The sequence below is a fragment of the Peromyscus eremicus genome, chromosome 20 (assembly GCF_949786415.1).
Source record: "Peromyscus eremicus chromosome 20, PerEre_H2_v1, whole genome shotgun sequence".
NCBI classification, from domain to species: domain Eukaryota; kingdom Metazoa; phylum Chordata; class Mammalia; order Rodentia; family Cricetidae; genus Peromyscus; species Peromyscus eremicus.
Window position 1 is genome coordinate 21,007,481 of NC_081436.1, and position 20,788 is coordinate 21,028,268.

Below are 20,788 nucleotides of genomic sequence, written 5' to 3' on the forward strand. Positions count from 1 at the left end.
TTCAGACATCATCCAATTTATTTTACCAATGAAGGCACAGCACAGGGAAGGAAGAGAGTAGGCCAAGGTCAGTCAGGCTAAGGCTCAGGCCTCGCCACCACTGTCAGCAGCAAGAGGAAGAGTGTTCCTGAAGGCAGGGTATGGCTGGGGATGACACAGGAAAGGTGGGTGTCTCCATGCCTTTCAGGGATACATTTTGGCTTGGCAAGATCAAAGAGGTAGCACTGTAATTTCAATAGAGCCAAGGCAGCCACCTGCTTTGGAATTCATAGAAACCAGGCTGCCCTCTGAGGGCCTAACTGTTTCCACAGCTCCCTGCCCTGTGGCCATGAGACTCTGCTTGAACCCTGAACTGAGAAGCTCACCGTCCGGTCAGCGCAGTTTACAGTAGTCCCATTACCAAGCCAGCCTCCTGTAACCTGTCCCCTACAACACCTCCCCACACACAGGCTCTAGCTTTAGCAGTAGAGAGAACAAGTTGATTGTCCCCTGAACCAGCTCAGTGACTGTCCCCAGTTATCTGAGAATAGAGATCATGTTCTTTTAAGGTCTCCTTGAAATAAACACCCTCCCAGGACACTTCTGGGTCCCCTCCAAACTGATCCCTTATGAAGGGCAGCAGTGAGTGAATGAGAGGCCTAAACCTCTTGTTTCTTGTTCTTGTTTCTCTGCAATGCGAAGGCCTGGGGCTCCCTCCTGATGAGGCAGAAACATACTCCAGGCTGGTCCTGCCATGCTAGAAGCTCCTGGTGTCCTTACAGCCTCCTCGTCAGCCTTGGTGAGGCCAGTGAATTTGCTGGCTTTTAAAGTGTTGCTCTGCAGAGAGCTGGAATGGTGATAGGCAGCCCAGGAATACAGTGAGGCCAGCTACAAGCATGACACCTTCACCTGTAATTCAGAGCCAGATTCTACCACTCCTCACAAAGGCCAGCGGCTGGCCTGCAACTCTCACCAAGAGGATCCAGACCAGGAGTCCCTCAGCCAGCCTCCCCCAACAGCTTCTCTGCAAGGTCCTGTCTACAGAACAGTGTCCTCTCAAGGCCCCCTTGGTGTGCCCTAAGATCCCAGAGGCTCAGTCTTTTTGGCCAAGGCTCAGACCCAGCTCCTGAGGACTCAGCAAACAGAGGGTCCCCATCCGGAAGTGGCTGGTGCTCACCATGGTGCTTGATGCTGCTATACCACAGCCACACGGCAGCGCCTCTTCTGACTGGCCTCTTGATGATCCCTTAGGTCCCAAACTGCTCCAGGGCTACAATTCAGACTGAGATCTTGAGATTCTTGGGCCTTTTCGGATCTCTTTCCGCTTCTCCTCCTTCTTCCGGCGTTTTTCTTCTTCCCTCAAGGCCTTCTGGAAAGGGTCAGTGCTAGGAATGAACTGAGAGAGCAGAGTGATTTGATTTAGTCTAGGGGTAGCAAAGTTTCCTCTGAGCTAACTCATGGAATGTTAAACAAGAAGGTTCCAGGAGAAGGCCCTGCCCTTAGGGAGTCTCAGACAAGGAATCAGATGAACGGGCTCAAGGAAATGCTGACTAGATCTTGAGATAATCAGGGGCTTGACAGGCAGATAGGGAAGACAGGAGATGTCAGCGGAGGCATGAACTGGAAAACAAATACTCTCTTCCAGGAAGAGGGAGCAGTGTGGCTCTGGAATACCTGCCTGACACCTTTCAGGAGCGAGGCAAGCTAGGAGTCCCAGACAACAGGTGCTGCCTCTAGTGACCAGGGAACAGACCCACACAGGAGGACACGGGAGCAAAGCGGATCAGGAGTGAGAGACGGGAAGGCCAGGCAGACAGAGATGAGAGAGGACAAGGATTTGGGGGCAACTTCAACTCAATCCCAGGTCATGACTCATCTCCCTCCACCCTTTCCAGAAGTCTCCCCTAACCCACAGCTTCTGCTGGTCTCTGTGTCTGTTTGTCGGTCACAGACCGCGGCTCCCATGACTACACTCCTGCAGGCCTTGAACATGCTGTGGCCTAGGCCCAGAATGCCCTTCCCAGCCCTGTCCGCTTTACCTCATTTGCTCCGATTCTGCTACCACTGCCCTTGGGACCTCTTCCATGGCTGCCTCCTCAGTGGCATCTGCCTCCTCACTGGCACCCTCTCTTCAACTTTGTACTAATTTACTCGTGCTTCTCCTTTGTGGTCACCTACTTTGTGACTGTCACCTACAACAGCATGTCTCATGACGACGGAATGTTGGTATTGGGTGTTGTGTTCCACTGTGTCCCAAGCACAGAGCACTATAACAGCATTCAGTGTACACTTTTAACAGAATGAATGAATGGGCTCATTAGACTATAAACACAAAAGGATCCGAAACTTAGGTTGTGAAATATGTCCCTTTTATGTATTCTTAGGACAAAATTGACAAGTGGGATCAAGGTAGGCATTAAAAACAAACTAAGAGTGCCACCTTGTGGTATAACCTACCTGCCACATAAGTAGTCCATGCCTCTGGGAAAAGGGGGACATCCCAAGAGTGGTCTGAGACAGGAATGATGTGTTCAGGCCACACAGCTAATGGAATGCCCAACTAACTAGGACTAATCCAACCAGGCATCCCACTCATCTCTCAGATACCTACCATTCTTGTCTCATAAGAGAATCTTCTCATTGAGAGGTCCATGCTGAATACAAAAAAAGTGGGCAGGCTGGGGATCATCTGTATATTATGTATAAAGCCCTGGGTTCAAGTCCCAGTATGGGGAGGAGAGGAGGGGGGATTGGTAAAACTATCAGGATTATCTCCAGCCGACAAGAAGGAAATTATGTTGTTCCTATGGTCATTTCTGAGAGCATATCATAATGTTACAGTAAATTTATCCTGGAATTTAGCTGACTCGCCCTCCTGTGGGTCAGAGGCATATCTGACTGCAGGATGAGAAGCACCTACTTGTAGAAATAAAGCATTTCCCTAGGTGCCCCCTTGTGGCAAAAAGAATCTCTCCAAGGCCCTGAGCACCTCTGCATGCACTGACTGGGTACACGTAGAATCAAGGTTTTGTCCAGGGCTACTTATCAGAGTTATGATTATAGCATGCAGCCTTGAGGGGTGTACCACTGGGAAGGAGCAGCAACTACTTTCAGGGGGAAAACCATATCCCCTACCCTTGGCACATAAAACACTGGCTCAACAGGAACCTCAGAGGTTCTGCTAGATGTAAATAATCAGGCGTGGTCCACTGTGGTTCAGCTAGGTTAAAAACTAAGGTGCTGACCAGAAATTAGCAAACATTGCAGGTGTGGCCGTTCATGGTAGCATATGCCTGGAATCCCAGCACTTGGGAGGTAAATGCAAGATCAGAAGTTCAGGCTAGCCTGGGCTTCATAAGACCTTGTCTCAAAACAAACAAGAAAACAATAGAGAAACCCAGGAAGAGTTGCAGGTCTGGTTGCTATCTTTTAAAGGCTATGTGTCTAAAGTTGGCCCTTGACTGGCAGGCAGTTGGAAACCATAGTCTTGATCAGTAAGAGTGGTTCACTGTTCTCAAACTCTGTGAAACCGATAAGGTTTATGGTAAGTTTCCTTCCAGCGGCTTGCAGTTTGGGTACTAGTTAGATACAGGGTACTCATATAACCAACTCCCAGTAAAAACCAGGGTACTAGGTCTCTAGTAAGTTGACAAAGGAAGCTCATACATGTTACAACTTGTTGCTGGGGGAATTAAATACATCTGTGACCACTGCGAGACAATACAGAAAGCCGGTTTCCCTGGATTTTGTCCCATGTGTCAAAGCTGGTGTCAAATTCCAGGGCTCAAGTGATTGTCCTAGTTAACCTCCCAAATAGCTGGGATCACATGTGCCACCACACTTGGCCAACAGGTCTCTATAACCTTGTAAAAACTCCCTTGTCCCACTCATATCTGAACCTTCTGAAAGGTCTAGGTGAAAGAAGTGGGTGACTAGAGAAAAGAGAAGTTATTGGTATCAGGATGGGACACATGAATAATTCAGCAATGACTCCAGCACCTGGGAATGGCTTGAGACTCTAGAAGGCCCAGAGAACACCACAGTGGCAGACACCACTAACAGTCATTGGTGTGCAAACTCCCATCCACATGATGGAGACACTCACACTGACACAGTCAGCACTGAACTAGTCTGTGTCCCACACCATCAAAGGTCTCCTCGGAGTACCTATGCACACACAAAGAAGAGTACAGCCTTGCTTTATTCTCACAGATAAACTATGGTTGTCCTGAAACTCACTCTGTAGACCAGGCTGGCTATGAACTCAGAGTATTCGCCTGCCTCTGCCTCCCGAGTACTGAGATTAAAGGCATGCGCCAATACTGCCTGGCCTGTCTTTTATTCCTAATGCCTGAGCAGCCTTGCATTAAACCACACAGGCAACCTAGGTTAAAATTCTGCAGTTAAATACCCTCCATGTACTGAAAGGCAAACAATGTACTAAAGACGTAAAAATGTAAAGTGGGAGAGAAAGGGCCACAGGAATGTCTATCCACGGTGGATGATTGTTGCTCTGGGCCCATCTATTGCTTCCTATAATTATTAACAAATACATTCAATGAGATTGGTAGGTAAAAATCTAAATTTTAGGTGGGTGTAATGGCTAATACATTAATTTTAGATGATATTCTGATGGTTCAAAATGAGACACACTAGTCCCCCCAAGACTAGCTGAGTCAGGGACCCTGGAGAACATGATAACTGCCGTCAGTTCTGCAGGCTGGCCTCACCCCGGCATTCAGAATAGTGTGGTAGCTTGTGCCTGTAATTTCAGCACTCAGAAGGAAGGCTAAGGCAGGAATGTAGAGAGTTCAAGGTCAACTGGGGTTATATAGTGAGACTGTCTTAAAAGTCAAACCAACAATCAAAAAGCAATACATCTAACTGCAGCTTCCGTAAACGACATGAAACAAACTGAATGGATTTGGTCACGGCCTCTCAGTCAGACTGATCAGGCAGTAGGCTATTTGTGATTGGCGCTGGGCACCGTCCTATGTTCTTGCTGAGCACAGTAATGCAAAATCTGCTAAGTTCTCTAGTTTGATTAATAACTGTTCTAAGGCAGTTTTAGTCCAGCCTGGCCTAAATTCACTAAATAGCCAAGGTGGCCTCTTGCTCCAGCCTCCTGAGTGCTGGGGTTACAGGAGAGTACCACTATACCTCCCTTCTAGCAACTTGACCCAGACCACTTTTCAGGATTATTTTTGCAGAGAGACTAATCTTGGAAGGTTGAGGAGTCTTTCCCTGGACAAAGCACAGATCTGTTTAATTTGTTATGAAGAAAGATGGCTAACTTTCCAAGCACAGCAGTCTGCAGGTATAATGCAAACCCTGCATGCACAACACCTGCCCGGTTTCCATGGAGAGACCTGGAAGAACAAGGGTTCCTAAGACCATGAGCCCAACAGTCTAGCTCCTGCTTCTGCTGCCCTGAAGAGCGTCTGTGACCCACTGACATCTACAAACAGTAGCCGGCTACTTGGTCAGCCTGCAAGCCGTACAACCTTAGCCCCGTCAGACTCACACCCCTCTCTACACAGGCGTCCGTCCTAGTTTCCTAGGCATGAGAGGGGTCCTTCCTCCCAGCCCTTCTTGGCCTTGCCCTGCTCCCTCTGCTCCCTTCCTCCCTGTATGTGTCACCATCTGTTTTATCAAACTGCAGCTGTTAGCCCCCAGAGCCAAGTTTAGAACTCTAGATGAAAGACAGGCGTGTGTAGGAGTAAGAACAGAAGCCCCAGTGTACCAGTATCAGAGGCTCGAAGCAGGGAAGAGCATGATCTGACCTCACCTGGTCACTCTCACATTCACAACTTGGGGTACATAGTGTGCAATGAGATAAAGATCATAGTCTCAGGAATTCCCCCCCCCCCCCAGTCTCCACTCCACCTCCAGCTATGGTACACATTTAGGGAGGTACAGTGACTTGCCAAAACCTTCAGTGACTTGAGTAATGGTTTCTGGATCCATAGTCTTGGATTGTCGGGTTCCAAGTTTAAAGCTCTCACAGCCTTCCCTAGGCCGTAGCCCCTGCAGACCCAGCCTCCCATACCCATCAGACATAAAGCAAACAGTTGCAGGCCCCAGCAGCTCACCTCTGTCCGGTCTATTTTAAACGGGTTCTGGAAGTCAGAGTCTTTCTCACTGATCCCCAGCTCCTGGGCCATCTGTGAATGAAAAAGCTCGTCATCCTCTTCTGCCTTCTGCTCCCTGATTGCCAGAGAGCCATTCCCACCATGCAGGGACTTAAGCCTCAGACCCTGGGCCAGATGTAGGCTAAAAACAATCCCTAGGGACCCTCCAGGATAGCACAGAACCCCTTGAATTAGGCCTCCATGACCCAAAGTGCCCTGAAATGCACAAACAAACGTAGCTAAGTATTCATGACCAAGGATAACTGATAAGGCCAACCACAGACAGATGCGAGGCTGCCAGCCCACCACTTGACAGGGCTCCCAGCCCTCTTACCAGTCCTTACCAGGTTGAGGATGGGTGAGTGGGGCCCCTGGTCAAAGACACCTGTCTGATTGCAGAAGCTGATGCCCCAGCGGATGAGGAGGTTCCAGTTGGAATTATGGTCAAAGTAGTGGTGCACGATCTTCGGGAAGCGCAGCACCACATCACCAAAGAAGGCTGTGTTCTCCACCACGTGGGAGAAAGCTGGCAAGAGGATCTTAGTGAGTTGTCAGGGTGGTTGTTCTTCTCCTCTTGTCCACCTAGCTGGCCCCAGACCTCCTCCAGGAATGGAGGCATCTACTAAACCCACCAATCAGAGAAGGGTTGGCACCCATTGATACAGGCTGTTCATTGCATGTGCAGTATGTGCTAGGGCCTTCTACCCCACTGACGGACTTTACAGGGAGAGACAACTGCTGTTCCTGTTTTACAGACTGCATTGGTTGGTGTTTGTTTTGTTTGTTGTTGGATTTTTTTTTTTTCAACTTGACATAAGCTGGAGTCATCTGGGAAGAAGGAACCTCAGGGAACTGCTTCCATCAGAAGTGGTCTGTGAGCACATCTCTGGGGAATTTTCTTGCTGGAGGATTAATGTGAGGACCCAGCCTACCGTGGGTGCCACCTGTGAGCCATCCTGGCTTATACAAGAAAGCAGGCTGAGCAAACCATGCGGACCAAGCCAGTAAGCTGCACTCCTCCATGGTCTCTGCGTCAGTTCCTGCCTTGGCTTCCCTCAATGATGGACTGTGATCCGGAAGCAAAAAGAAACCCTTCCCCACTCCCTCACCCCAAGTTGATTCTGGTCAAGGTGTTTATCACAGGAATGGGAGCAAACCTGGACACAGATAGATAGGGAACTGGTGCTTAGTAGCTGATGAGGGTCAAACCTAGGCTGCAAACCTGGGAATGTGTTCAGACTCACAACTTGCTGCTGGGAAGACTCACTTGCTGAAGTCAGGCACAGCAGTGCATTGGGCAGTCCAAAACCAGGGCTCAGGAATTCAAGGTTATCCTTGGTTATAGAGTCATGGGACCAGCCTGGGCTACATAAAACCCTAGGTATTCCCTTGTTTTGAAAAAAAAAAAAAATCCATTTACTTTGTGACTCAGAGATGGGCATTGTTCTGTACAAAGATGCCAACTCCACAGCCGTGGAACCCAGTGTCCAGAGCTGAGTCTTGGTGTTAACCGTCTGTGCAGGGTCAGTTCTGTCAGGATGGCCAGCAAAGAGTTGTAGTAGTGTTGTTTAAAATATTCTTTCCTTTTAATTTTGTTTTTTTTTTGCTTGACAGGGGATCCCACGCAGCCCAAGTAGGACTGAGACTTATTATGTAACCAAGGATAGCCTTGAACTCTTAATTCTGTCTCTACCCACCAATAGTTGGGATTACAGGTGTGTGCACCATAACTAGCTTTAATTTTCTATTAAGTTCCTCTCTCTCTCTCTCTCTCTCTCTCTCTCTCTCTCTCTCTCTCTCGATAGTGTCTTTGTGTGACCAAAGGCTAACCTAAAACTCAGTGTGTAGCTCAGGCTGGCCTTGATTTCATGATCTTTCTTCTAAAAGTTAGGATTACAGGTGTGAGCCCTTCCTTTAAAATGGATAACTGGTAAACCTGTCTGGGTTGGACAATGGCCTTTGACAAAAGAGAAGCTACATGCTTTAGAACAGCTGGTTCAAGAGCAGTTAAATGCTCAACACCCTGAAGAATCTACCAGCCCTTGGAATTCTCCTGTATTTGTTATTAAAAAAAAGTCTGGTAATTGGAGAATGCTGACAGATCTGAGAGCTATTAATAAAGTAATCCAGCCTATGGGCTCCCTACAGACTGGGATGCCCTTGCCCTCTCTGCTACCTAAAGAATGGCCTATAATAGTTATTGACTTAGAAAACTGTTTCTTTACCACATCTTTATAAGAAAATGATAGAGAAAAATTTGCCTTCACAGTACCTAATTATAACAGTTCCCAGCCAGTCAAGAGATATCAATGGAAGGTCCTCCCACAGGGAATGTTAAACAGCCCTACCCTATGCCAATATTTTGTGCAAAAAGCCATAATTCGTGTGAAATTTCCACAATCCATAATTTATCATTATATGGATGATATCTTATTAGTTGATCCAAAGTTAGGCACCTTAGAAAGCATGTTTAAAGAAGTAAAAAAAGTTTTGCCTCGCTGGGGATTACAAATGAATCTACTCCATTCTGTAATCATGAGTGTATTTCCTCAATTTATATCTTAATAAATTCTGTTACCCATTTAATAGACTCACATGGGTTGATCATAATAATTTTTTTTTTTTTTTTTTTTTTTTGGTTTTTGGTTTTTCGAGACAGGGTTTCTCTGTGTAGCTTTGCGCCTTTCCTGGGACTCACTTGGTAGCCCAGGCTGGCCTCGAACTCACAGAGATCCGCCTGGCTCTGCCTCCCGAGTGCTGGGATTAAAGGCGTGCGCCACCACCGCCTAGCTTTGATCATAATAATTTAAGACCAACCTGGTCTACATATCAAGTTCTAGGATAGCCAAGGTTACATAGTAAGAAAAAAACAAAACCATGAACTGTTGGTAGGCATGAGTGAGGAGGGACTACCACTGACAGAAGTTCTTGCAAGAGGGGACAAAGGGACATGAAACATCCCGTCATCTTACTTGTTTTTCTCACCTAGTCTGAAAAGGGACTTAAGGAGTTTGGGTTGTTTCCTATAGTAGCAAAGAGTGCTGGCAATCACACTCACTCGGCTATTTGATAGGCCTCAGTCACTTCTTCCAATGGAGACAATCCCTATTTGCCTCCCCCAAAAGTGACTGGCAGACTCTGCCCTGGCCCTTGGAGCGGTGGTAGGCAGACTCTTCTCTAATTCCCCTGTCCTAATCACAGAACAACATAAAGGAATATGTGCTAAGGACAGAAAAATTATGTAATTATGAGTGGCTCCAGATTCCAGAAATGTTTAGAGAACCATAGACTAGGCCAACTATTCAGGTATCACATGAGGATATTCCCAGGAACAAATGATAAGAACAGAGAAAGACCACCTAGAGAATACTAGGGTGGCAGGGAGCCAAGTGAAGTGTTGGGGAGACCATACCATCTTTCAGCTTCTCATCCTGGGGGAAGGGCCCGTCTGGGAGCACATCTGCAGCAGTGAGCACTGTCCGGGAGTCCTCCAGCACCTGAAGGAATCCCGTGTCAGCTAAGTGGCTTTGTGGAGACCTTCGCAGCCTAGCTCCATCTCGTTACCTGAATCCCACTCTAATTCTTCTGGTCAGACAGTTCACTCCCTCCTTGAACACTATCCCCTCAGAGAACTCTTACTCATCCATCAGCGCACCAATCAAAGCCCGGCCCTGCTGTGAGCTGCCCTGCTCCCCGACACACCTTAAAGAGTCCCTTAAGCATGACGTCCAGGATCTTGTACTGCTGGTGGATGTCCTTCAGTTGTGCCAAGTTCTTCAGTGCCAACAACTGCTCCCGCCGCTTCACCTCAAACATCTTCTTGTCTGCGCACCACGAAGTTAAGGGACAAGCACAAAAGCCCTACCTGGACAATGCAGTGGCCCTGACCCAGAGGGCCCGCCCCTTCCTAACCAGTACCACTAAAAGCCGTGGATGGCCATGGCTGGATGCGCCTGGGAAGAGACTGTTTGTGTAGTATACAGGTCCTGTAGTGTACCATTTCTCAAAGAGCGGAAGCCTAACACTCTGAGACCTGGCACCTACCCTTCCATTCCTGTGTCTTCCTGTCATCGCTCACAATCATTCATGCTCCAGGACCTCCAGCAATCTGCTCAGACTCTAACCTCAGCCTGAGATGCCCCCACCATTCTCCTGGAGTACCTTGCTCAGAAGGTACACAGTACAGTGTTTCTCCCAAGACCTCCTGTATCCACCAGAGCCTCAACCACAGAGAACAAAGGCCATTCGTTCAGATGTTGTGGTGGTTTAAATGAGAATGGACCCCATAGGTCATATTTAAATGTTTGGTTCCCAGTTTGTTGGATCCTTTAGGAAGGATTAGGAGGTGGACATGTGACCATGTTAGAGGTGTGCCACTAGAGATGGGCTTTGAGGTTTCACACCAGGCCCACTCTTTCTCTCTGCCTCCTGCCTCAGGATATAAGCTCTCAGCTACTGCTCCAGCACCATGGCTGCCTGTCTGCTGCCATGCTTCCCACCATGATGATCAAAGACTAACCCTCTGAAACTGTAAGCAAGTCCTCAATCAAACGCAGCCTTGGTCATGGTTTCTCCACAACAACAGAACAGTAACTAAGACACATGCTTTCTCCTTCTAGCTCTGTGGATGCCTCAAAACCAGGGATGATCTTGTCTCAGCCTTGTGTTGCCAAGGCATGGCTCAGAGGACCAGTGTCAAGACAAGCTAGCAATCCAAAGTTCTGGAGGACCCACCTGGGGTCTTACCAGTCAGGTGCTACACACATACACTCCTCACTGCGCCTTGCAGATCTGAGAGATGGACCCAAACTTCAGTTAACATACAGGGGAACCGGCTCAGGAGAAAACTGACTTGCTCGCAATCTAGTTAGAGATTGTTTCCTCTCCCTCCCATTCTTACCAACTCTGTCTGCTCATCTCTGGAACTCCCCCGAAGGAGTTATGGGTGCTGAGAGATCTCGTTTACCAGCCCATCAAAGACAGCCCATTCACCCCACCCATTCCCTAAAAAGATACAAATCTTGAGGCTCGGGTCCAGGGTGCTCTTTAGGGTGCCTGTGACTTCTGTGCCAGACAACAGTAGGACAAAGGAGGACACCAGGAACTGAAGAAGGCCCATATCTGAGACTCTGGAGCTAGAGGAATAAACCAAAGAAGGCAAGCAAGTTCAGTGCAAAAGCAACTTCCCCAGACATGGCCCGACCTCCAAATCCCAAGAATCCAGCTCTGGAAAGAAAGCCCTGAAGATCTAGCCAGGGCTGGTGACTAGCAGGCACACAATGTAGGCCTATAGGATTGTAGGAGAAAGAGAGACTTTAGCAATGCTTATCATACTGGATGGGGACCAACTGAGACTAGAAGGCAGGTTGGGGTCTTGACCACATCTGCCTTTGTTACTGAGCAATTGTCTCAGCTCTCTAAACCAAAGCTTCCTTACCTGTAAAACAGGGCTTAGGAGGTCTCTTTCCTGAGGCAGAGAGGCAGGTCTGGATGATGTACTATGTCTGGAGGAATGCCCATAGCATTCCTCTCAATTCCCTGGCCCTAGCCTCCTAGGAGGGTCAACCAGGAAGTCTCAGGCCATGAAACAGTATGCAAAACTTGTGTGGTCTCCCTCCTCCGACTTCTTCCGACATCAGACAGAAAGAAGGGACACAGGGTGGGAAGGGAAGTGGGAACTCTTGGAGATTACCACTCACTCACATGGGAACCACAGGAACCACATGCAACATCTGTTCCTATTCCAACAGACACAGTCAGTATGGCAAGCCAAACACCCTGTACTTTGTCCCTTGTATAAGAGACAAATCGACAAATACACAAGTATATATATTTTTAAACAGAGAGAGAAAGACAGGCCTAGGGAGATGATTTGGTTGGTAAAGTTGGAAGCATGAGGACCTGCGTTTGATCTCCAGCCTCTATGTACAAGCTGGGCACAGCGCATGCTTGTGGTCCTAGAGCTGGAGACAGAACTATCCCTAGGGCTCACTGACCAACTAGTCTGGCTGAATCTAGGAGCTCCAGGTTCAGTGAAAGATCCTGTCTCAACAAACAGGGTAGAGAACCATTAAGGTAGAGATTTGATATTGACCTCTGGCCTCCACTCCACATGCACACAGAGAGAGGCACACACATGGACACATACACAATTTTAAAAGGAAATGATGAGCGGAAGCTGATCAGGTGCAACAGTAATAAGTGGGAACCAGAAGTAGTGGTTCGTAACTTTAAGCCCACCACTTGGGAGGCTGAGGCAGTTTGAGGCTGCGTGGTGAGATTTTGTCTACAACTCCAAAATGGATGGAATAGGGGTGGAAGACGAAAGTCAACCGAGGCCTCATACTCAGATACCCAGTTTTACTAATGTGGAAACTGAGGGACAAAAATAAACAAATGAATGAATGAATGAATGAAGTGTCTGTCCTGAGTCTCACAGTTGTTCCCAGACTGAGCCCAGAGTCCGACTCTAAGTTCAATGTAGTGTCTCTTGTCTCTAAATAGGCACAGGCCACCTCATATCAGAGCTGGCCATACGCCAGCCCCAGGTTTGAGTTGCTCGGTGAGAGGCCCTTAGGAGAACCTCTGCCTTAGACGGGACAGCTGAAGCCTAGAGGACCCCAAGATCATCCAGGACCCTCCACCTTCCGCTTCACGTTCCAGGACCCAAGGGAACCTGAACCAGGCCACGGCAAAACTTAGGCAAACAGAAATTCACCACACAAAATAAGATAACTCAAGCAGGACGAACGTGAGAAAGGAAAGAAAGAGGCGGACTGTGGGGACAGGTCTGGTTTTCTTGACTGTAACTCTACTATTCGGCCTCTAAATCTCACTTCTGTCCAGAGCGTCCCCAGAGCTCTTTCAGGCTCGGCAGGCGACTCTGAACTCGTTTTGAAGAGCTAGTGGTAGTGGCCGGCCGCTGGTTGGTTCCAAGCCTTGGGACGTCCGAGGGGCTGGAGAGCCCTTGCAAGAGGTGTCGGAGTCTCGCAACCCGGACGCAGTGCGGGGGGGCTCCGCGCTCCCCTCCCAAGAAGCCGATCTGCACCCCCACCGCCACCTACCAGGACCGGAGGTGCAAGGAGGTGAGGGAAGCCCCTCCGCGTGCAGCTCAACTGCCGGACGCACCCAACTCCGCCGAAAGCGCGGAACTCTGGAGCACCTAGCCAGCCGCGCTAGGAGACCGACCAGCGGCCGTCCCACCCACTGCGCTACTCCGGACCAATGAGAGCGGGCCGCGACCGCCGCGCTCCGCTGACTTCACTTCCGGCCCCGCCCCGCCTGGGCTCCGGTGCCTGTCGCTACAGCTGTCAGCTCCGGCGTGGTCCAGTGGAAGGCGTCGCTCGGCGCGGCAGATCTCGTTTCTGGTCGAGCTGGAGGAAGTTAAGCTGCGGCGGGGCCTTTACTTTGCATAAAGCGCGTCAGCAAACCCAGGCCCGGAACTCTGGCTGCCCGGGCGTTGTAAGGGCCATGCCTGATGTCTCATCTGAGTCGCCTTTAAACCGCAGTTCACAAGATCCAGAGAACTTTTTAAAGGAACTAGCAGATTCCGCAGCGCGGACCGCGGGCACCCCCTACTTGCCCCTCCAGTCCACTAATTTCTAAACCAGAGTTCTTCAGTTTTGCTCGGGACAGCTAGATACGGAGAAGACAGGTGGAGTGGTCAGTTAGAACACGGAGGCCCAGGCTGAGAGACAAACAGATGTGCGCAGAGTTGTCCGCCAGCAGCCAGCGACATTGGGTACAGAAAAGCGGTTTGAGGGGGCTGGCTGGAGCCAGGGGAGCTGAGGCAGATTTGCTCAGCGAGGCAGGCTGAGGGTTTGATTTTCTTTGCCTGAGATTTAAACCTCTCCCCATGACCATTTGAGGTAAAGTACCTCTCAAAGTTCCAAGCACAAGACCTTTCTCTGCCCTCCCAGCTCAGGGCCCTCCCTCCTCATGTCCTCTATGTACAAACTACTATGAGGCACTCTGCACACGCTCCTTAAATGCTATCTCCATTCTGTCTCTCTCCATCCTCTGTTGGAACAACCCAGTGTCCAACTGACTAGCTGAGGAACAAGTTCCAGAAAGATGAGTTCAGAACGAAAGCCCACACAGGAACGTGAATGCCTTGTTTTATTTCCTGATTCCATTTCCACAGTGGAGTAAAATGGCTCCAGATAAAGGAGATTGTCATTTTTCCATCAACAATTGTGCTGAATTTGTCTACAGGTCTCACTTCTTTCTGTGTCTGGGCCTTTATGTCCTTAAGGCTCAGCCTCTGATGTGGGACAGGGAGACATACACACCTCCAAGGCAGCTGGTATGCAACATGAGAGGAGAATAGAAGAGAGAGGGAGCTAAAGGGGCAGGGGAGGGAATATCACACTTCCAGAACCCCAAAAGGGCAAGAATGGTCAGATAAGAGCATGGATGCCTGGCTGGAGAGATGGCTCAGCAGTTAAGAGCACTGGATGTTCTTCCAGAGAACTCAGGTTCAATTCCCAGCACCCACAAGGCGGCTCACAACTGTCTGTAACTCCAGTTCCAGGGGATATGACTGACACCTTCACACATGCATACACGCAGACAAAACCCAAATGCACATAAAGTAGAAATAAATTATTTTTTTAAAAAAGCATTGATGCTTCTAAAATTTTGAAGTATTCCTCCTCCTCCACACACACACACACACACACACACACACACACACACACACACACAGGCACTATAATGTCTCCAGCACATCACAACCTAGACAACTCTGGCCTCCAGCCAGGCTTTATTCTCCCCTGCCCCTTTCTTCTCTCCTTCCCCCCCCCCCCCCCCGTTTTTTGAGACAGGGTTTCTCTGTGTAGCTCTGGCTGTCCTGGAACTCTCTCTGTTGATCAAGCTGGCCTTGAACTCAGAGCTCCACCTTCCTCCTCCTGAGTGCTGAGATTAATATCTCTCTCTCCTTTCTCTCTCTGACAAGGTATTGCTATGTAGTCCAGGCTGGCATGAAAATTTGAGGTCCTCTTTCTCAGCTTCCTGAGTGCTGAGATTTACAGGTATGTGCTACAATGTCTGGTCTCAACCCCAGGCTTTCTTAGGACTTACCACTCACCAGCCCTCCCTACTTGGGCTGGGGAAAAGCATAATGCTACAGCCTTCATGGCCTTGGTGATGTTGCCCAGGCCAAAGCCCCCAGATGCAAGAAAGGATACAGCATGTCTTGAAGGGGTGGCTGGTCTGGGAAGGCACTGGAGGGAAGGCCCTCCAAGGAAGCCTGCAAGGTCTTGATTGTGTTGTGGTCAGTCAGGAGACCCACATTCTGGACCTATGGGAGAAGGGACAGGAAAGACAGGCTCTCTCTAACTGTCCCCCACCACCCATATTCTTGACTTCCCAATGGCTTAAGTGGCCAGAGCGTCCACCCTCCGCAGAGAAGATGGTCTTGAGGGTCTAGCCTCATAGAACTGCATAGCATCCTTTTTCTACTCACCTGCAGGAAGAAGCCATGCAGGGCCTTGAGTGTATCATTTGGGAGAGCTGACAGGTCAGTCAAAGCTGCACCTTGCAAAATAAGACCCACCTCTTCACGAGAGAGGACGTTGCTGCTCCGGTACTGCACAAACTAGCCCAGAAGAAAAGCCCCAAATGTCCATAATTAGAGGAGATGCCGTTTCTGTGCATTGCTGTGCCCAGCACTGAGTGGGGAACATCATTCTGAAGTCCAGGGTCCTGCTTTTAAGCTCTGCACTGGTGAGAATGGATGGGGTTGTCTCACAGGAGAACAGGGCAAATGAGGTAGACTGTGGTCCTGGGAGACCTGGCCTCAGTGACTTCTGGACATCAAGCTCCCTCCTCCCGCAGCCTTGCACTGCAAACTCCTGGCCAAGATGAACTGAGTGTCGTTCCTGTCACCTCCCTATGTGCTTCTGACCCTCCTACACTCCCCTCACTTCCTAGACTCCTGCCTCCTTCTGCCTGCGGATCCTTTGAGCTTCGGCTGAAACATCACCTACTCTTCACAAACACAATTACTTTTCTCTGTGTTTTCACCTCTGGTTTGTTTGTGGGGGAGCTTCACTGTCACCCATGAGCTTGTTCCTTTGTTCTTTATTCAACAAGAATTATTATGTGCCAAATACTCTATCATTCAAAATACCAAACTCAGTTATGCATTAACGTGTCTTTCTCCTTTCCTAGAATGAGGGACCTCTGGAGGCAGAGTATGTGAGTGGCTCCGCCACATCCTTAGTACCTAGACGTGTCATGTGGCAACAACCCTGGTCATTGTTTCACGAAAGAAATAAGAGAAAATGTGTCCTAAGGTTAGATGTAGCTATTCACAGGAAGTCTCTGGGCAGGTCTCTTGTAGAATGAAGGCTACCCAACTCCTCTGCTCCTTGAAGATTAGGGTCACCTAAAATACCGTCATGTTTTGGACCTCTTTAGCAGGACCCTGCTGATACCTTCCGACCACAGGACTATCCTTTCTGCACTTACCACAGTCATAAGTCTTAATATCTCAGGTCTGAGGAAGGCATTATCTCCAGCATCCAAGAGGGTGAATAGCAAAAACCGATTCCAGGGCTGGGAGGCCACATGGAGTGCTGCAAGAAACATCAGTCCTCAAGTGGTTAATGCTGTTCTTCTAGAGACCCAGGAGCATGCCCAAAGAGGAGTTTCTCCTATTGGCTTAAAAAAAAAAAAAGGCTGCGCAGTTACAGGCAGGAAATTAGGCAGGCTGGGTTCATGAGGTCTCTTGCCTGGACTTTTACCCATATGGACTCTCAGTGAGAGTCTGTCCCAAGACTAGGAGAGGCAGACAACTGGAGGGTGTCTGCTACTTCAGAGCACTGTGACTGTGGTTAGGCACAGCGCTCGAACACGCCGACACTCAGTGCCCACATCTGTACAATGGGCGCGATGGTGTCCTCTGCAGTGCTGTCAAAGCACTGGGACAGGAGGATAGCAGGGTTCATTCCCTCCAATCTTGATCATAGGAAAATGAGAGAATAAAGAAGGTTTCTACCAAGGTCGGGGCTCCTGGCATGCAGGTAGTCAAGCAAGGCTTCCAGACAGCCAACACAGGCTTGAGATAGCACAGGGTCTTTCTGGGGGAGAAAAACAAAAACAAAACAGAAAAACATAAAAGGAATTAGGGTCAGGATTTATTTGTTTTTCTGAGACAGGATCTTATGTAGTCCAGTCTGGCCTCAAACTCCAGAATTTTATATATATATAAACCAATAAGGCTTAGTTTTAATAAAGAAAAAGTTATTTCTTTAGTTATTAGATTTCAGTTTTTCAGATATGGAATACAGTCCTGTAGATAATTTTTAAATGTATGTTAGTCATCTGTCACATACAGAGCACAATGCTTCTATTAAGTAACACCTTTTTATGAAGCATCCCTCTTTATTCTTCTAGAAACAGGTCTCACTATTATATATCTGGCTACTATGGAGATCTGGTTGACCTCAAACTTGTGGCAATCCTTCCACTTCTACTTCCCAAGTGCTAAGATTAGGGATACAACAAGGCACTTAGCTGTAACAAACTTAAAAAAAAAAAGATTTATTTACTTCTATTTTATATGTATAAGTGTTTTGCAGGGTTGGGGATTTAGCTCAGTGGTAGAGCGCTTGCCTAGCAAGCGAAAGGCCCTGGGTTCGGTCCTCAGCTTCTCGGGGGGGAAAAAAAAGAAAAAGTGTTTTGCCTATATGTAAGTCTATGCACTATATGTGTGCCTGGTGCCCTCAGAGGCCAGAAGAGAGTGTTGCAGCCCATACAAGTGGAGTTACAGATGGATGTGAACGACCACGTGGCCGCTGAGAACTGAACCAGGGTCTTCTGCAAGAGTAGCCAGTGCTCTTAACCACTGAGCCATCTCTCCAGCCCCCAAAGATTTATTTATTTTTATTTTATATGTATGAGTATGTATATATATATGTAATATATGTGTATGTATGTATGAAAGCATACCATGTGAATGCAGTACCCACAGAGGCCAGAAAAGGGCATTGGATCTCTGGGAACTGGAGTTACGGATGCTTGCCGTCAACCATGTGAATGCTGGAAACTGAACCCAGGTCCTCTGCAAGAGGAGGGAGTACCCCGAAGCACTGACCCCCTCTCCAAACCACTAAGTTACCTTTTTTGAAAGAGTGATTTGTTTTAGAAAAGGAAATGAACCCTGGGACCCACTAATAGGTATCTAAAAGGTATCTTCAGTTTATCTAAACCAGTAGGTATCATTTTTTAAACATCAGAACCTTTACCCAACAAAACTTTAAACTCCCACAAACACATGAAAAAAATTCACTATCATCAGTCATTAGGAAGATGCAAATTAATACTATGAGATAGTCACTACACCCAGCAAGAGCTAAAATTAAAGACTGACAACCCTGTGAACCTTTTAGAAGTTTTCTCTGCCCTACAGCAGAAGAATCAGAGTGACTTAAAGACTCATGTGCCATTGTGGTACTGAAAATGGAAGGATTGTGTCAGAAATAACTTGAACAACCTTCAAGAGCTGAAAGAGGCCCTTGGGAAGAGTTCACTTCCCCCTCTGAGCTCCCAGCCTGGCTAACACTGATTTTAGCCATGTGGGTCCAAGTGGAAACCCCAGTGACCGAGCTCTTGCTTAGTGTGTGAGAACGCTGGGTTTGATCCCTAAACTACACAAAGACACCACTGACCTAAGTAGTGAGTTCACCCAAACTTCTGACCTATAGGACTATGAGAAGACTAACAGGACTGTAGGGGGTGTTTATATCACTATATTTTTGGTAACTCATTACAAAGAAACAAACAGATCACTAATACATCATTTGACCCAACAGTCCCATTTTTGGGTATTAACACAGAAACCTTTATTTATCCACATACAAACGTGTACTATAGTAGTAAGAGCGACTTTCTTCAGAACTGGGAGTGGTGGTGCACACCTGAATCCAAGCACTGGGAGGCAGAGGCAGGAGGATCAGGAATTCAAGGCAAGCCTGAACTACGTAAGACCTTGTCTCAAAAAAATTTTTTTTTAATTTAAGAGGGGGAGACATCTGTTCTGCTTGGCTAGGATCCATTCTCCCTTGAAAACAGTTTTACTTTGGAGAAGCATCTGTCATCTCTCATGTTCAATCCATGTAAGCTGCACAGAGTCGACCATATATCTTCCAGCTTCCAGGAGGCATTAACCAGGCCAAGCTAGCACGGTGATTATACCCTACGCCAGGCTAAGGAGACTCAGTTCCAGGAACTTCAGGGAAAGAACTTCTTTCCATTAAGGATATCAGCCTGGAGCTGCTGTTCATGCAGCCCGTGAGAACAAAGGGGACATCGAGGAGCACAGAGCTGAGCTAAGGGAGAGAGAGGTTCTCTAGCCTGAGACTCTGTTTGAAGCCATTAGGTATCCCACACTTCTCAGTCAGGAACCAACTCAGGCTTTGGTTATCATTGCTGGGTTTTTGTTTGGTTTGGTTTGGTTTAGACACGGTCTCAGATAGCCCAGGTTAGCCTTGAATTCTCTATATTCCGAGGATAACTGTGATGGTTAACCTTGGTTTCAGCCTCACTGAACCTGGGCACACCTGTGAGGGATTCTCCAGATTAGGCTAACTGAGGTGAAAGAAGTGTGGCGTCACCGTGGTCATGGCGGCCCCGCTGTAAGCAGGTCAGAGGGGCAGCTGCTGCTTTATGCCTGATGGCTTATGTTTCACTAGTCAGCCCTTCTATGCTGTCCATCCTTCAGTGGCACCAGAACCCAGTCTCTTCAGCCTTCCAACATGGCAGGAAGACCAGCGCTGGAATGGGCCCATGGATGTAGCCAGCCTCACGGACTAAGTAGCTACTGATTCTCAGCTCTCCAGTGTGGAGACAGCCACAGTTGGAATCAGAACTGTATCTCGTATGCCAATCTAATAGACTCCTTTTACTACATATTCATTCTATCTGTTCTGTTCCCTAGAGATCTGGAATACAATGATCTCTGAACTCCTGGTCTTCCTGCCTCCACCTCCCAAACGATGGGATTTCACGTATATGACACAATGGCTGCCTCCGATGGAAACACTAGTCTCCCGAGAGGAAGCCACCTTTTCCTGCTGCCCTGAAAACAGGAGTTCCCACTGCCGGGGCCCATTCAGCCAGAGCCCTACCTGCACCAGGAGGTTCTGAAGCCCAATGAGCAAGGAGAGCACTTGTGATGTTCCCAGTGGAGCTAGGACAGTGTCCTCAGGAGTTGACATCAGTTGACCCCCTGAGGGCACCAAGGCCACCAAGGCAGAAGAGAACCTTTGCTGCAGGGCTGTCCGCAGGAATCGTAGGATGGCAGCTGGAAAGAGGAGACTCTTGACACCCGGTTCCTGCCCCCTCCCCCATCTTCTACCCAGAAGGGGAAATGGTGCTGATAAATAATTATGGTCTGGGTGCATGGTCCTATCTCAGAATCTGAGGGAAAGGCTTTTCTCCTGCTGGGAAGTCCACACCATACCTGAGAGCAGTGCAGATTTTTTCTTTGGAAAGCTGAGAGCCTTCAACACCTGGCTCAGTTCCACAGATAACGTCTGATGAACCTGGTGGAGAGGGGGGGGGAGGGCTAAGCCCAATCAGTGTTCTGGAGACATGGGTACAAAATGGCCTGCCCACGTCTTGTTATACCTGTTACATCAAGACATCATGACATCAGCAGTGTGAGGAGGACA

General features: G+C 48.4%; 2 protein-coding genes across 2 annotated transcripts in view; both read right to left on the minus strand.

Annotated features, from left to right (window-relative positions):
• On the minus strand, positions 1-13,297 carry Ccdc134 (coiled-coil domain containing 134). Its single transcript, XM_059247482.1, has 7 exons — positions 13,175-13,297; positions 11,127-11,245; positions 9,813-9,934; positions 9,523-9,607; positions 6,455-6,636; positions 6,072-6,143; positions 1-1,375 (listed from the first exon to the last, which is right to left on the minus strand). The coding sequence occupies exons 2-7, from the start codon at positions 11,227-11,229 to the stop codon at positions 1,250-1,252; spliced, it is 690 nt and encodes a 229-aa protein (XP_059103465.1). The 5' UTR covers positions 11,230-11,245; positions 13,175-13,297; the 3' UTR covers positions 1-1,249.
• A 650-nt stretch (positions 13,298-13,947) lies between these two features.
• Mei1 (meiotic double-stranded break formation protein 1) overlaps positions 13,948-20,788 on the minus strand; it is a 64,706-nt gene continuing 57,865 nt past the window's right edge. Inside the window, exons 25-31 of the mRNA XM_059247804.1 lie at positions 20,578-20,659; positions 20,243-20,418; positions 17,113-17,194; positions 16,584-16,690; positions 15,577-15,708; positions 15,299-15,411; positions 13,948-14,412 (exon numbers count right to left, since the gene is read on the minus strand). Coding sequence (XP_059103787.1) covers positions 14,367-14,412; positions 15,299-15,411; positions 15,577-15,708; positions 16,584-16,690; positions 17,113-17,194; positions 20,243-20,418; positions 20,578-20,659 — 738 coding nt within the window. The 3' untranslated portion in view covers positions 13,948-14,366. The remainder of the gene's footprint in view (positions 14,413-15,298; positions 15,412-15,576; positions 15,709-16,583; positions 16,691-17,112; positions 17,195-20,242; positions 20,419-20,577; positions 20,660-20,788) is intronic.

Coding starts and splice junctions, on each gene's coding strand:
- Ccdc134 (XM_059247482.1), bottom strand. CDS start 11,229: ATGGGCCTTCTTCAGTTCCTGGTGTCCTCCTTTGTCCTACTGTTGTCT. Junction 9,935..11,126: donor GGACCCGAGCCTCAAGATTT/GTATCTTTTTAG, acceptor CGTGGTGCGCAG/ACAAGAAGATGTTTGAGGTG. Junction 1,376..6,071: donor TTAAAATAGACCGGACAGAG/GTGAGCTGCTGG, acceptor CTGCTCTCTCAG/TTCATTCCTAGCACTGACCC.